At 38.7% G+C, this 18150-nt stretch overlaps 1 protein-coding gene across 1 annotated transcript in view; it reads left to right on the top strand.

The window, feature by feature from the left end:
* The window catches only part of LOC127637205 (protein shisa-like-1a), a 57825-nt gene extending 46375 nt beyond the window's left edge, over window positions 1-11450 (top strand). The window contains exon 5 of the mRNA XM_052118158.1: window positions 6756-11450. Within this exon, the coding sequence (XP_051974118.1) occupies window position 6756 (1 nt within the window). The 3' untranslated portion in view covers window positions 6757-11450. The remainder of the gene's footprint in view (window positions 1-6755) is intronic.
* Window positions 11451-18150: the final 6700 nt, after the last annotated feature.

The raw sequence follows: 18150 nt of genomic DNA, 5'->3' as shown, positions 1-18150 counted from the left end.
ATGTTCCATCATGTTGCCTGACATCTGAGCCTGGAACGTCTGGAGGCAAGCGAGTGGAATCTAGCGTGTAATATGATAATGATGCATCTCACACTTTGAAGATACAGGAGAAATGGAGCTCTCGCAGCTCAGAGATAAGACAGATGCATGGCTGCAATACATTTGTCAGGTTTTTCATCTGTAGACAGGTTAATTTAATATGGTCAGATACTGTATAACAGTTGAAATACTGTTTCTCTGAAGTCTGCATTCATGATCCAATTTTTTTACAGTCCAACTAAATATGTAGTGAAGCAGATACACTTTATCAGGAGTTATTTTCTCGGGTTCTTCGCTTTATAGCTCAATTGGTAGAGCATGATGCTAGCATTATCAAGGTCGTGGGTTTGATTCCCAGGGAACACACATACTGAGAAATTACATACTGTACTTTAAATGCACTGTAAGTCACTTTGAGCAAAAGCATCTGCCAATTGTAATGTATTTAATACCTTGAACTTCAGCCATAAATTATATAGCATTTCCACTCTCAATACAAGAGAGCAATCTCAGTGCAACAGTTAATGCATAAAATCCAACAATGCAATTAAAAATGTGATTGAGATAATATGATTCTAGCTGTCACTTTCTGCCTGGTTGATCTTAATATGTGTGATGCGCAGGTGCTTCTAATTAAAGTCCTGCACCTGCATGCTGTTGGCAAGAGATAATTTAAAACATATTGCTTCCCTCTGCCCTCCCATAGACTGTCTACATAGAATAGACTGATTCTCTTCCAGCTAGCTGACTCTTCAAATTATTTTCCAAATGTTCCAAATGTCAGAATTTTTTAATTTGCAGAAGAACAGTAGCGGGTAGATTGAAGGATTATCCCAAACCCAAGGTGTTTAATATTGAGTTTTGTTGGACTGGCTGTATGTATGCTTATATGCTATTCCAAACATAGGTAGTGTCTTAAGTAGTCACAGGATCAAAATGAGTGGAGATGCTTATATGCTTGAGCACAATGGCTATTTAAATCGGCAAACTAATGAAGTCTGTATGGGTAATGTTCAGATATGTGTGACAACCTTACCTACAAATGTTCAACATCAATCTTAATTTGTTGTTCTATTTCAAACCGCTCAATTAAATTTGCCATTACATGTCTTGCCAAGACAAAATAAAGTACACCAAGTCACCCACTTCAACATTAGTGATTTTTGTAGGAATCTATGACAAACTGTAATTTCTGAGAGCTGCAACTTAGTGGTTACTGGTACATTGTTATAATAATGCAATTTCTGACTTAGTCGTGGCACTAATGTCACAGTTTGTCACAGAATTTGGTGCTGAAATATCACATTCCTTCAAACGATAGCGGAACAACCTTTACTGACTCTCCTGCTCATTCAAAAACACTTGCTCTTTATTGAATGATTAGAATTATGTTTATGTAGTGGGGTGACCCCCTTTGATGGGTTTTCTTTTTTTTGTGAATAGAGCCGAGCTGCCCCTTTAAAAATGTGGGGGGTTTCCTGTATTTCCATTTCCTCTGGTGTGGCGTGCAGGCTGTATTTTCATGTCGCAAGAGTTATCCGGTATTCGTTAAGCACTGAGCTTGCACTAAGCATATTTTGTGTGGAATCTGACAAGTTTGCGATTCTCTTTACCTCTGGGAACAGGCCTGAGGGTTTTTACCTGTTGCAACGTGTTTCAGGCATGATCCAGCTAGTATTGGTGGGTTGTTCATCGGTTTTACTAAGGGCCCAGTCAAGTGTGCTGCAGAAAACTGTTCGCTGCTGTTTTGCTGCTGTGTGGCAGTTTGCGACCTTGTACTGCGGTGCTGTGCCGTGGAGAGAGAGGGGATCTTCGTACTACATTGCCAGGCTTCCCTTGCGTACATTGGATCGTGTGTGTCTGAGAGACGTCGCAGATATCTAACAGTGGGGTTTTAGCTGTATTTGTGTGCATGGGTGTTTGTTCATGTTTGTGTGCGTGTGTGATTGTGGTGTGTGCGTGTGTAGTTGGGTGTTGTGAGTGTTATTTTAGGCTTGGTATTTGTATTTTCTTTATTTATTTTTGGTATCTTTGCCTGTTGTAGTCAACCGCGAGTATTGTGAGTGGCCGTTACCATCTTTGACTAACTGTTGCCACTCATTACCAACAAGGACTATTATCTGCTGGGAGGATTTACTTTATTTTATTTTGTTGTTTGTTGTATGGATTGTATTGTGTTTATTTTACTTTGATTTTTGGGGTTATGGATTTAATTTAATTTATTTGGTTTTGTGTTTTTGTTTCTTTCTTTTAATGACAAGTTACCCCAGGGGGCTCTGATATTGATTGTCCTACATACTCTATTACAGGTAGCTACTGGATGGTATTAGGATTTCTTTTGTTTGGTTCAAATATTATTGTGATTGTATTTTGTGTATTTTTCTTCTGAGGCTCAGTGATTAAAATTTTGCCCCACTGTGTTGCTATAGTCCACTCTCAGACAGTTGGGAGGATCTACTTGCAGGTTCTGGCTTCTTATTGGCAGCTGTGGCAGGGAGGAGGGCATTGACAGGTCGTGATACTGCACACCCAGCCCCTAATCAGGCTAATCAAGCCCTCTAGAGGGATAAAGGTGGCTGGAGGTTGCAGTTCGAGAGAGAGAGAGAGAGAGAGAGAGAGAGAGAGTTGGTGCTGAGACTAATCGTCCCCCCTCAAACACATTTTGACCAGTCTCACATCAACACTGTTTTCCAAACACCAATCAGAGTAAACCAAATTATATCGCAATACAAAGAAACCTATTTGGAAACTAAAAGCCAAAGTAGATTAGAATGTTATCTGGCCCAAACAGAGAGTATGAGTTGGCTAAATATCTCTTTACTGTCAGAGATAGAAAACAGAGACAGACCCTAACCAAGTACAGGCTCAGTGACCACACATTGGCATTTGAAACAAAAGACACAAAAAATCATGGCAACCAAAAGAAAACAGAATATGTGGTCACTGTTGGACAGGTGAGGTCGAGACAGAAATGCACTTCCTCCTAAAATGTGAAACATTCAGAGAAATAAGGAATGTTTACCTAAACAAGTTTAACTCTGAAACTTCAGAATTTAAAGACCTAAATGACCTCTCAAAATTACAAATACTCCTAGGAGAAGGAGACAGGGCGCATCTTGCTGCCCAATATGTATCAGCATGCCACAACCTGAGGGACATTGAAAGATCTAGACAAACACACAATGTGATGTGGTCAAATAAATAATAATAACAATAATAATAATAATTTATATATTGCTGTTATTTATATATTACTAATAATTATATACTGTCCAAGTTATTGGACAAAATGTATTTTTCTTTTCTATTTTATTTATTCTATATGATGCTTTGGCAACATTGTTTTTGAAACTTTCATGCCAATAAAGCCCATTGAATTGAATTGAATTGAGAGAGAGAGAGAGAGAGAGAGAGAGAGTGAGAGTTACGGGCAGCTGCCCTGCATATGTTTATTTTTGTGTCTTTTTGTTTAATTAAATATGGTTTTGACAATTCGTCTGGTTCTCGCCTCTTTCTTTCCCCTTTACCTTGTTACACTGGTGCCGAAACCCAGGAAGGATGAGGGAAGCTCCATAGTAGAGTCCTCGACACTACCATCCACCCCAATGGAGCAGTATGCCATCCACCGGGGGATGGAGGAGCCCGGCCGCCTGAGAGCGGAGGAATAACCACCGACAGCGAGTCAGGGACACTGCCAGGGGTGGAGGAGACCCCTACTGGCTGCTAAAATGCGGCGGGGTCAAGAGAGGACTGCCCACCGCGAGTGGGGAGGGGATCCTGGCCAACCGCCAAGGAGTGGGAGAACCACTGCTAGGGGCGGGGGAAACGCCTACCATCCACCGAAAACATGGCGGGGCGTTCCGTCCACCAGGGGCTGGAGGACTGCCTCCAATCTGCCCGGGGAGGCACTGCTGTCTACCACTAGAGGCCTTTTCCTCTCATTTTTTTTGTTGTTGTTTTCCCTCCCCTTGTACCCTCCCAGATCCGAAGAGGCCGGGATGACCTGCCAGCAGGCGGTGCAAAAAGGAAAGGGGGGAGGGGTGTACGTCATGGCGGGGCTCCCCGACCTGAAGGAAAGGAGTGAAGGGTGAGGAGTGTGGCAGGGAGGAGGGCAGGGCCGGTATGTGATGCTGCACACCCGGCCCCTAATCAGGCTAATCAAGCCCTTGAGAGGAAAAAATGTGACCGGAGGCTGCAGTTCAGGAGAGAGAGAGAGTGTTACGGGCAGCTGCCCTGCATGTGTTTAAGTGTGTGTCTTTTTGTTAAATTAAATTAAATGATTTTAATGCTTCATCCGGTTCTCGCCTCTTCCTTTGCCTTTTACCTTGATACAGCAGCATACCAAATAGTTTATTCCACAAAGGGTCACTGAATAAATCGTCTCTTATGTAATTTTTCATGGAATTGCATCGATCTGGTAATAATTACACACAAATTCTCAATGAGTGCCGAGCGAAGAATGAGTTCCTGTAGCTTTCATGATTGAATTGCTTGACTATTTTGGAGTTTTCTCATCATGGTTCCAGATAACATAGATATTGGGTTTGCAGATCCCAGTTTAAAAAAAAAAAAGAAGTAGTAAAAATGTTGTGGAGACTAAGGGCTTTGAAATACAGATAGAACATTACAGATAAAGTCACAATTGCTGGGTTATGACACATGCATCATTGCATCTTCAACATGAATTTAACAAATATGAGGTGGTAAGCTATTTTTTTATTTTATTTTTTTTAGCTAGAATCTGCACCTCTACTTTAAAAACAAGCTTTAAGCCAATTAGAAAGTGTAAAAACCCAGAATTGGACACATTACGCTAAGCCGAGAGTGTAGCAGTAAGCATTGTTTTCAAATGAAAAGCCATTCAGTTAACCTTTCATACCAAAAGCCTTTGACCTCTGAATTTCAAACGCATTAATTTAGCTATTTTCCTCTAAAAGGACTCCATTCACAGAAAACTGATATTTGTATCTGAATGTCAACAACTGCTTCAGAACATCTCAGAATTTTTCCCATTAGAACGTTTCTGCCTCATTTACCAAAACAATCATCTCTCAGGGGTTGTGGAGTGAAGAGGAAGAAAACCTGTGAGCCCAGTTATATTTTTGTATTTCACACAGAGGGCAGCTCTCATCTTGTGTAAATATCTCAGTGTGAAGTGACTCACCCATTGTCTCTGCTCCTGTACCCACAGGGTTTGGTTTGGAATTCAAGTACCAAAAGACTTTTCTCACATACACACACACACACACACTACAATGCTTTTATCTGTCTATAAGAGTAGCTTTTAATCCTCTCATACTCATGAAAAAAATTCATAGGGTCTTAATTAATTTTTAGGTTTTAAGTTCTACTTCTAAATCTAGTGTGTTCTATTTTGAGTATATTCTAGGAGGCCTGTGGAGTTAGGGAAGACCTGTGTGTGAACCAGACACATTTCAACTCTCTGCCTGAACAGTGTTATGTTCCTTAGAGGCAGTTTCTCCAAGACCAACAAACCTGTCTGTGCTCGTGGCCTACATTGCTTAAAAGCATTCTGTAATACATTATAAATGAGCATTGGACTCTGTGCAGACATCTTCTCTAAAGTAGGCCAAAGATTTGACATTGCCTAAACTTCTTGAAAATCTGAACACATCTATAGGTGGGTAACAATTGGCCAGCCAGTTGGAGCCAGGCATTCATCATTACAAACTGGAATAGTCTGTAGGAATGGGTTGCTTAAATGTTCTGTCTTTATCTGACATTTCCATTTATGTGGCTCACAAGACTCACTCAAGTGGCTGAAGGATTCAAGTGTTTATGCCCATTGCAAGATGTACAACTCAGGATGACAGAAGTTAAGTGATTGTTCTGCCAAGATGGACATTCACTTAGAAACACTTAAAGCTAAGATTATTTAAGTGCTCTTTTTCCAAGTGTGTTTGCTTAATACTGTTCTATCACATAAGTGCATCAGCTTATATTTGTGATGGAGAAAAGTAAGCTTACAGCGGTGAAGTGAAGTTCCAAAAATATAGTATATTGACCTTTATGATTTATCTTGAAAGTATTTTGGGGAGAAACTCTGTGTTGTGTGATTCTGGCTTCTACAGATACATGCTGCCTGTAGCTACACTTGTTTACCATTATAGTTACTAGCAACACCAAGGTTATGGATTTGATTCCCAAGGAATGCACATACTTATAAAATGCATATTTTGAAACGGTTTTCCAAAAGTGAAAATTTTAGCAATCCAGAGTCTAATTGAGGATGCTCATTTCACTATGATTGATGTAGATCAGTGTATGAACAGGTTGAGATGTGATATGAGATTGTTTGTGAATGCAGGGCTTGATCATGCTCTGACTTGCCCATGGCTCTTACAGAGCTGTTGTCTGATTATAGTGTAACATCCACATGGGCTTAATCAAAACATCTGTTCCACTGAGAGTTCCTGTAATTCCTTTAAAGATTACCATACATCACTGACAGAAATGCATGCTTTGAATTTATCTGTATTCTACAGTATTCAGATTATACTCTTTAAGTAATTAAAGTTTTATAATTATAAGTTAAATTAGAAGTTCCAATGACTGAATCACTTATGTGAATGTGTCACAGTTATAGATCTTTATAACATAAATATACAGATTGGATATCCAAGCCAGATTTGTGGATGTTTTGTGAAGAATATATTTATATGTAATCTTAATCTTCTCTCTCCCTTTTTCTCTAGATATTCAGCTTTGATCACATGAATATTTTTAATATGGCAAAGAAAGCTGGGGAGAAACAGCCAGAGAATATGGAGCTTTAGTTTGGAGACTCTTTCCTGGCCTCATCTGCATTTGTGACACAAACTGTGGCCGCTACCTCCTGCAGCTATACTGGATGGCATTTTGTCCACATACTGATGCTGAGACTGAGCATCCACCATTGACATCTGGAAACATGTTTCTCATACCAATCAGAGGAGGCATATTCTACTAGCTGAATTTACTCTCCAGCAACTGTCAAGAGACTTTTAATGAGACTGGTGTCTATTACGCCCACTACATTGCCTTGTCATTTTGGGAATTAGGATTTAGATGCAGGGAATATGACTCCACCAAAAGAGAGAGAAGAGACTCTCATCACCATATATCTCTCTAGAACATGTGTCTTGTTTGCACTGCTGTGAAGCCATTGGTTGGTATTTCTTGAAGTAGCGGAAAGGATTATTTATTGTTGTCACCACGGTTGCACAAAATGTATCACATTCAGAGCTCATCAAAGAGAAAGGAAAATTATAAGTGAAATTTAACCCAGCGGGATTACATAAATCCTTTTTAAATAGCAATAGAGCAAAACAATGCCCGCCCACTTATTCAGCCATCTGGGTTCCGGAAGTATGTTTCCCATTAATGTTTCCCATAGACTTTTCATAAAATCAATAATTAAAGAGTTGTAAGCCATGAAACAAACCAACCAGCTCCGAGGTAAATCACAACATCACAAACTTTATTTTAAGGCAAACAAGTATTTTAAAATTATACAAAAAGACAAAGATACAAGACTGTGTATTTACCATCTTTCATGAGGGCATAAACTACAATCCCATGAACCAGTGATGGGAATATACAATGCCTGGCCATTTGGATATAAATAGGCAGATACTTAAGAGCCTCTGATTGGATCATTATACAGGGATTAGTATGTTTCTGCAGGCAACAATTATTTTAACCCTAACTGATGCCGTGTGTAGCTTCTCATTTCTTAAACGACCATGTCGGAAGACATATCTCGTGGTTGTGGAAAAGATGTTTCTGTGTTTCAGAAGGGGCAAATTATTGGCCTGCATCAAGCAAAGAAAACAACTAAGGATATTGCTGAAATCACTGGAATTATGTTAAGTACGGTCCAACGCATTATTAAAACCTGGAAGGATAGTGGTGAACCGTCAACTTCGTGGAAGAAATGTGGTCGGAAAAAAATCTTGAATGATCGTGATCAGAGATCACTAAAACCAGACATGGGGACTTGTGACTTGGTGACTTGGACTCGAGTCCACTCGAGTCGCTATTTTTATGACTTGTGACTTGACTTGACAAAAATAAAATACTTGAGACTTGACTCGGACTTGGAAGTTAAAGACTCGGGACTTGACTTGACTTGAGACAGGAAGACTTGAATGACTTGAGTGTTAATGACATCATGTTTTCAATTTGAATATAAAATATGTAAATTATTTTAAAAAATAAAGTTGATCCAGCTGGAGCGCAGGCTGAGAATACTCACGACACTATAGGCTATCATCAGCCATGCCCTCTCGTACCTTACGCACACCACGCCCACTTAGATCAGATAACACATCAACATGTCAGCCGTGGGGTAACGTTACCGAGGGTCATCGCTTTCGGCTTCAAAAATTATTATCAAGATGGCAAAAGACGAACAGCGCTTTGCAAGACATGCAACGTTAAGATCGCGGACAGCCAGACGACAACCTCCAATTTCGTCCGCCATTTGAAGAGCCATTCTGCCCAGTAAGTGCTTGTCAATTTGTTAATTTTATCTGGTTAGTTGGTAGTTAGCTAATGTAATAATAGCAGGGTTCCCACGGGTCCTTGAAATCCTTGAAAGTTTGTGAATCTGAAAAATAAAATTCAAGGCCCTGGAAAGTTCTTGAAAATAAACATACATAGATACAGGTCCTTGAAAGTGCTTGAATTTATTTTGTGCAAGAAGTTTTCTGGAAAAAAAAAATCTGTCCATTAATTTTTTATTTCGCCAACACTTCGTGGCTTATGCTGCATACTAGCCTGCTTGATTTACCTTAGTTACGCGCATTTACGTTAAGTGTTTCCCGCGCGAGGTACTTTGTTTTGTACGTTGCCATGACGTTCACGCGCGCTGGTACCTCAAGGTGCAATACCTTTTAAAAGAGCTAATGACTAATGGATATACTCTGAGTGTGTGTGTGTGTGTGTGTGTGAGTGAGTGAGTGAGTGAGTGAGTGAGTGTGGGTGTGTGAGAGCGCGAGAGACGAGAGTGAGTGTGTGTGTGTGTGTGTGTGAGCGCGAGAGTGAGTGAGTGTGGGTGTGGGAGTGTGGGAGAGAGAGTGAGTGTGGGTGTGAGAGTGAGTGTGTGAGAGAGAGTGTGTGTGTGTGTGTGTGTGTGTGTGAGAGAGAGAGAGTGTGTGTGTGTGAGAGAGGGAGTGTGTGTGAGAGAAAGAGGAGAAATGTAACAAAGTTTAATGTAGGTAACTGTGTTTGAGAGAGAGGGAGAGAGAGGGAGGTGTTCTGAGAGGAGTCTGTTGGATGTTAAGCTGTTATTTGTTTTATGGACTCAATGTTGAAAATTTAAAACATTTCAAACACTGTTGGCAGAAGTGAAAAATAAATAATTTTATGAAGTTACAATTTTGTTTGATTCCATGATGTATTTTACTGAACATGAGTATTGTAATTTACTGACAGTTACTTATATCTTGTCTTTTCACTTTATTATGATCAGATTCTGCAGGTAAAATTACAATAATAAGGTGACTTGACTTGGACTTGACTTGACATAGCCTGTGACTTGACTTGGACTTGACTTGACATAGCCTGTGACTTGACTTGACTTGACTTGCCCAAGAAAAAAATACTTGGGACTTACTTGAGACTTGAAGGTTAAGACTTGAGACTTACTTGAGACTTGCACATGTGTGACTTGGTCCCATCTCTGACTAAAACCCTTGGTGAAGTCACATCGTAAAAATCGTCAGTAGAACTCACGGCTATGTTTAATAGTGAAATTAAGAGCATTTCCACATGCACAATGAGATGAGAACTTACAGGATTGGGACTAAACATCCATGTGGCCACAAGAAAGCCACTTATTAGTGAGGCTAATTGGAAGTGATGCACCCGTCATGCATAGTGCCAACTGTACAACCCTCTGGAGGCAGTGCTATGATCTGGGGATGCTTTAATTGGTCAGGTCTAGGCTCAGCAATGTTATACAGCAATAAAATCAAAGTCACCAGACTTCCTGAATGTACTGAATGCCCAGGTTATCCCATCAATGGATTTTTCTTCCCTGATGGCACGGGCATATTCCAGAACAACAATGCCAAGACTCATCAGGCTCAAATTGTGAAAGTGGTTCAGGTAGCATGAGGAATAATTTTCACACATGAATTGGTCACCAGAGTCCTGACCCTAACCACATTTAAGGTCTTTGGGATGTGCTGGAGAAAACTTTTCAGAGTGGTTCAACTCTACCGTCATCAATACAAGATCTCGGCCCAAAAATTAATGCAAACTGGACAGAAATAAATGTTGTGAAGTTGCATAATGTTGTTGAAACAATGCCATGACAAATGTGCGCTGTAAGTAAAGCTAAAGGGGGTCAAACAAAATTCAGACAGACAAATGGCTTTAACGGAAGCATATACCATCAAAAAACAACCTTGAAGCTCAAGGTAGGGCTGTCTTTAAAGATAAATCAGTTATTGTGAAAATCTTTATGGGACTTTTACTTCCAGAACCAGACTTTTGCGCTCTATTCATTTAAATCATATATGATGATGAAAAGTTGTTTTGGATTAAACATGATTTGGAATTTGCTCATGCAGTTTCCAGGAAATGGCATAATTTTACGATGAATTACTTCATTCATACTTCAACGTTGAAACACTTGAAATTACTGAAATTTGGGTGGGCGAAAATAATTTCTGCATAAAGCAATAGATAATAAAGGAGAATTATTCAGATAAATTTGGTAAGTATATGTAGGGTGTCCCACTTTGTACCTGACAAACTGATCAGCCTTACAGACTCAAAAAGGGTAGGGGTTGATATAAGGCCTTTTTAGCCTACTAGTAACAAAACAGGGCACCTTCCACCAATGGATATACAGTAAATGTGTCATGGCCATAACGAAAGAAAAAACTTGACAAGTGGCATCTCTTTATGAAGCGTAGATCTTTAGACACATGCCTCACTTCATTGTAGAAATACAGCAACATAATTTGTATGCCTACTGAACTTGTGCACTGAGTTTAAATTGACTAGTCATAGGTAACAGTAGCTACTGTTAGACTGGGAGTATTCTCCTACAATAACTTGCAGCATTGTGCCGAATTGTGTTGTGTATAGAGGAGAAAATGTTGTGATCATGTTTAATTATTTAAGATGAATCTAATAGTTATCACCTCATGGAGGGAAGAGAGACACATTATGTTTTGGAGTTATAAGTTATACTGGTATAAATTGCCTTAAAGTTAATGTGTAGTACATGCCTAGCACCTTGTTCTGTGACAGTGGTTGGTACTTCAGTTAAAGTGTAATTTGGACATCCACCTGTTAAATTTCTCTCTGTTTTTATTATGGGTTTAAAAGGTGTGTGAGTGGGGTGGGTGGTGGGGGGGTGTTGAGTTACAATTGCACTTGTTAACTTTTTACTGTTACAATCTGGGAGAAATAAAGATTTATCTTTTACAGTGTTTTTAGATGTCAACTGGATTTTTCTCTCTTTGTCTCTCATAATCTTTATTAAAACCTCCTCTAAAATTTGTTTGTTGTTTTGCACATGCAGCCCATCAAAACTTTCTACACACAAATATTTGGTCAAAGGGGTCATGTAATACCTTTTTTATTGATTTATTATTATGTAAGTGAAGTTTTGAGTGAAAAAACAGTTAACATTGTGTTTTTCATGACCATGTTCTATCCTCTCTCAGACCATGTGTATTTTTAGTGAAGTAGTTGATTGACAGGTGATTGGGTGGTACCTTCAATGCTATCTGGGACACATCAGGATAGATTAGTGTTTACACCTTAAATGCTATGTGGTCACATGCGTCCTGGACCACATCCGTCTGTGGTTTCAGTGATCCTATTTAAAAGCATGTTAATACCAGGTGTAAATGAGGTCTATATGATGTTTATTTATGTTAATTTGCCATCAGAAATCCAAAGATTTCAGAACAAGTTTTTGCGCCTTGGTTTTGATAAACAACCATTTTGGAGCTGGAGAGGCAGTTTTGAATTCTTGTAAATGTAAATGATAATCGCCTAAAATATCCCAATATCTGATTATATGGTCAACCCCCAAGGTCAGTGTAAAAGACTCTCTCTGTTTTATATATCTAGCCAAAAGCTTCCCTGCTTTGTCCCCTGACTCAAAATATTACTGTCTTGTCCTGAAAAGCCAAAACTCCACCTTCCGTGACAAAACAGTGTTATATCTGTTTTTCAATCGGGTCAATTCTCTGAGGCCATCATTTGACATATGGTGCTTCAGCTCTGCCTCTGATCTTTTAATATTCCCTTCCAACTCCACGAGTTCCCATGTTTTGGATTTTTTGGATAATTGAGGCAAACTGTATGATCCGACCCCTAAGAACCGCCTTAAGTGCCTCCCAAGCCATGTCCACAGAGGATACTGAGGTCTAGTTGGTCTCCATAAAGACATTGATTTCAGTGTTTAGTATTTGTTGGATTTCAGGATTTTGCAAAAGGGATACATTAAAATGCCAACTAAGATGTTTCAAATTGATCAATCAACCACAGATGAAATGAGGGACTTAGATATATATATAAAAAATATATATTCTAGAATAAATGTTATGGACAGATGAAAAAATGTATAGTCCCTACCAGATGGATTCAAAAGTCTCCAAATATCTTTAAAACCAAGATTTGTACACATCCTGTGAAGCGTCAATGTTGCTCTAGGGGGCTTGCACACTTTTGCTTCACTATAATCAAGGACTGAGTCCATCAAAAGATTAAAGTCTCCTCCCAATACTATATCATGAGGGGTGCCAGCGGCTTGCAATATCACTTTAAGATCTATAAAAAAGCCCTGATCATCAACGTTAGGTGTGTAAATATTAGCCAAAGTCAACTTTTGCCCCTGCATTTCTGCTAAAACAATAATGACTCTTCCTAATTTATCTTTGCTCAGTTTGAGACATTTGAAACGTAGATGTTTACTTATCAACAAACTCCAGCCAATAGGTGGGATAACACAGAGACATGTAGATTCAGCCACATACTGATCTGAATGTGTGTTCCTGCACAAAACAAACTCCAGCCACTAGCGGAACTAGCAAAAAATAACAGTTCAGTTTCCTCAGGCAGTCAAACGAATGTTCAGTGAGCCGGCTGTTTCATGATTGTAACACATGCCCTAATCACTCTAATGATTTGGAAGAAATTTTCCATAAAACCATCAATCTCCATCCAAAAGGAGGCACAAGCACACAGAATGTGCAGATTCATCCACATACTCTCCCGAAGGAGTGTTATTCCACAAAACAAACTCCAGATGCTAAGCAGAACCAGCACAAAAAGAGACAAAGAAGGTGATCAGGTTCCTCGGACAGTAAAGTGAATGTTCAATGAGTAAGGCCTACTCGGCTGCTTCACACAATGACTTACTCAGTCCATTGACTTTATGAAGGACATTTCTTGCTGTGGGCATGTAAATATTTTGCGACCATCCTTAGTATCTATTCTCTGGGAACATCTATAGTATCTATTTGGCTGGGAACATCAGTGCAAAAACGACCTTCCATTGATGTAAGTGTTGATAGGGCCTGTCTCCCTCAGCGGATCTCCGAGCCGGAACTCTGTGAGCTCGCTCGATTTCCAGCTTATGGTCTGTTATGTCGAGCTGACTCAGGAGGAGCTTGTCTAGGAATTTCACCATATCTCGTGCCTTCTTCATTCACAGGAATTCCAACAATTCGGACATTGTTTCGCCGATAATGATTCTCAAAGTCTTCCAACTTCTCCCAAATGCATTCCAAATCTATCTTGGTCACTAGTGAATTAGCAGCTAATTCCCTCTCCGATGACTCCAGATAATTTATCAGTTTCTCGACAGCCCCCATTCTTGTAAACCAACTTTGTCTCCATTGTTGTGATCGACAAGTCTGCAACGACCTTTGCCAGCATTGCAGAAATGCTCAACAGTTTAAGCTGAATCTCTCCCTCTGCACCATCCAAACCGAGTCCCTGGTCTGCGGCCCTATCTGGGGTACCAGCTTGAGCACGTACGTGTTTTATGTCTCCAGAGCCTAAGGATTTTGACTTCTTTGACATACTGTCTTCATAGAACAGTATCGAATCTCACCGGTTTATGACCTTATAAGTGTGCAGAGCTTGCTGTTTACACATCTGTACGCGACTCCTCTCTGAGGTTTTGAATTCTGAAAGTTAGATTATCCTTTCATAGTACGATAAATTCTTATCTCAAAATATCAATAAAAATTTGATTCCTCACAACTTCCTTCCTTTAAACTTCTTTCACACAAACAACAGTCTGAAATAGATGAGTCTGACCCAGCACTCTCAAAAGCTTTCCATCTCAACTTAGAACAGAGGTGCTGTTACTTCTCCAGAGAAGCGACAGTAGCACCTGACTCGCTCTCCCTACTCAAGGCGCCTCTGGTGGACTGGTAAAGGGAGTCCTTCTGCTTTAATTGGTTCCAGGGCTGGAAGTTTGTCTCTAAGGGGGAAAGAGAGCTCAAACGAGTTTGTGTGACCAGCTATTTATGAACTTCCTGTCTGAACATAGAACCCAAGGCCACTAAAGTGGCAAAGCCTACAGCTGACAATCTTTTTAAGACCAACCCTGTCTGAGTGTTTGAAAGAATGACTCACATCATTAAAGCCTAAGAGATAACAGGAGAACAAGAAAACTGCTGAGAAACACATGTGGCACAGGTGAGAATCTTCAGATATATAAAAAAATAAATTTTCAGGTCTTGTGTGCTCACTCGCATAACTTGCGTTTGAAAAAGTAGAGACAGAAAAGAGAAAGAAAAAACAAAAGCAAAATAATTTTTTTAAATCTTTAAATCTTAAATAATCACCTTCATTTATCACTAGTTCTAGAGGTCCTGGATACGACTTCAACATCGACACAGCAGCAAATCATATAAATGAATGAATCTATTAAAGGCCTATTTATATCGCTGCTGCCGTCTTTTGTCTGAGGTGAGTCAAGAGGTTATTCTTTGGGTGAAGTTAGCATTAAACGGAGTAGCTCATTAAGCTGAGACAGGACTCTTTATGTATGCTCTAAAACTCCATCATGGTCTCAAAAGAGCTATTAAATATCACGAATCCCATCAAATACACTGAAGTTACATTCACCTCATGTAGGTGATGGCCCTTTTGGGATCATGTTTGATTGTATGTGTATTTATTTCTAATCATTTATCAGAATTAATAACTACCTAAAAAAAAAGAGATAAACTATCTGCCCCAGTTTGACAGCCATTAAATTACATTTCAGCAGTTAGTAATAGCAGTTCTCTTTGTCTTTTCTAAAACCGATTTTCACAAATGGCTTTCTCCTCTGTAATATGGTGCAGAGGATATTCACAAAATCACTCAACACCTTCTGAAATGCTCTTGAAATGGTCCATCAAACATATGCAACTAGGGAAACAATTGTCTGAGCCACCTGATGTTTTATCCAGTAAAGTGACTGATTGTGACCCCAAGCCACATTACATAGTGACTGTGTCAAGGTGTGTGTTTATGTTTCCATGTTCAGGCACTGATTGCTCATGTTTTTTTCTTGCTGAACAAACTGACACATGACTACATTGGCTGCCAGGTAAGACAAAGTCTGTTTTCTACATTAGCTTCATATGTCATATGCAGTTAAAATCATTGTTATTCTGACTGCAGGTGTTCCAGACGACATATTCTGCAGGTAATCACCAATTGAATGTGCATATGCTCTGCACCAAAGAAAGGTCTGAAGACCTCTTATGAAGATCTAGACTTATTCATTGTTATGTAAATGTATCAAAGATCATCTAAAGTTTTGCATGCAACTCATTAATGTAATCTTAACTCATAATGTGTTTATAATATTTAATATAATTAAATTTAAGTTCAATCTTTGTTACCATTCACTGTATAATTATAATAAGCTTCATTATTTTATTCTAGTTTACTCATATTTCTATCCTCACACTTCTCATCTTCAAAAACAAAACCCTAGAAAACCAGAAAATCCTTTCCTTAAACAAAGCAAAACACACATAGACAGAGCTTGTGAGCTGTTTACACAAACTTATCGCCCTGAGAGCTGAGGAGTTTGGCAGATGAGGAAATTTGTCCCAGTCAGAGGCTCAGCCCTTTGGAATTCAATCACCACAGGCTAATCTGGTTAATTTGGGCTTCCATGGGCGCAAAGGCAATTTCCAGCTAAAAGCATTAAGGGGTTTCTTCAGCCAGGTAATTGATTGTTTGAGATGAGAGGTGAAATAAGATAACATAAATGGATTTGGGTGCCAGTAGCTTTGTAAAGCGAATGAAGGGACCACTCAAACCTAAGTTAGAGTATCAAATTAAACTGGACTAACACTTAAATAGCCTTTTAGTCACATTAGCGATCAAATTGAGATTTCGAAACTTTTATAATTTTATATAGGAATGAACTGATATGAAAATTGTTGTCTCATAACGATTCTAACCAAAACTATAGGCCAATGACAATACTGATATTTTGCAACTTATTTGGTCATCAGATTACTGTTTTACTTTGGAATGCTTAAAAAAATAAAACATTGGTACAAACACTCTTTTACTGTTCTAATAATAAATAATTTCCATTGAACTTTGGATCTGTTGAACACGTGACAGGGCAAAAGATTTAAAAAAAAAATTTTTTAAAGAGAGCCACAGTGAAAGACATATACATACAAGATAAAAAACATTCCAAAAATTAAAAAATATGGTAAAATGATGATTGATTTGGAAAACAAAAAGGTTATTTTGAACATCTAAAAACAAAATTCACTTTTGTTATTGCAGTTTAAAACAGCCCTTTAAGGTTTAGTACTCACACTGCCATATTGCAATTTCAGTCTTAATTTAATCAATCATGCAGCATTAATGGATATTATACCAGTATCTCAGAAGTCAAAGTCTGCTGATTTCAAAGCATTTTGGATTGCTTCACTCATCATGTAGCCTATTGGTAAGTGCCACTTTCACAACTGTCAAATCCATTTATTTAATTTTTTCCACATTAACGTGAGAATGAGACAGAATAAAAAAGCAATTTAGGTGCTAACCCTTCTACATATTGTGGCTATTATTATTTCTGAATTGTGCATTTGAATTCACAGAGAATTTACAAAGTGTGTTAACAATTGATTATAAATAAACCATCAGTTTTTCATATCTGCATTTTCATGCTTACATACGATATGCGGAGGGTTTTAATTTGGCCAACAACTGGTCGATGAACATCGGCAGTCAATACATAGATGCATCCATACTTGCATATTTATATTGGTATGCATGACTCCTGGCCTACCACAATTAATAAATATGCACATTAAATAAGTTATATATAGTACATCCTAATGCTCAACATATGCTCAGTAGGGATTAAATCACACGTACAGGCTGTATTCACCATCTCTTGTAGTCTTGTGTTTAATTAAGGAAGCTACGAAGGGCTCCATCTCTTTTATATAGAGAGTAGAGTCTGTCAGTACTTACTCTGATATTCAAAGGCTGCATCACTTCTGCAATGCAAGATGATACTGGGGAAAAAAGGGTGGGGATTGGTCAAAGTTGGCCACAGAATACAACTTATCGCTCTGATTTTTATTAATACAATTATGCATGTGAACTATTTGCCTCCTCGTGAAATTCCATTTTGATTGAGTGCCACCAGCAACATAGCTGAGAAAAACACTGGATGGGAGCATTAAATTTACAACTGCACTAAAAACATATTTTTAACTGCAGTGTCAAACAGTGTAAATGTGACTGTTTAACAATGATTGGCAGAATTTCACTGATAATCTTGTTGTTCCTGTACAGTACAATGACAATAAAGAGATGGAGTCATTTGATTGACTATCTGCCTGTCATGCATGATAAAGATCCTAATAAACAGTGTTGTGTAAGTTACTCTAGAAGTTATTAATTACATCTTCTACAGTGTAGATTACTGTACTAATTACTCTGTCTGAAAAGTAATTGCATTACTTATTACTAGTAACTTTCTAAAACCCTTATCAACCTCGACCAGATGAAACATACAAGGATAGACATGAAACTGTTCTTTTAATTCTTTCAAATAAATCATATCAATTCAAATAAATTATTCATGAACTG

This window comes from Xyrauchen texanus, chromosome 45 (assembly GCF_025860055.1).
Source record: "Xyrauchen texanus isolate HMW12.3.18 chromosome 45, RBS_HiC_50CHRs, whole genome shotgun sequence".
Lineage (NCBI taxonomy): Eukaryota > Metazoa > Chordata > Actinopteri > Cypriniformes > Catostomidae > Xyrauchen > Xyrauchen texanus.
This window is presented reverse-complemented; position numbering and strand designations above follow the sequence as displayed.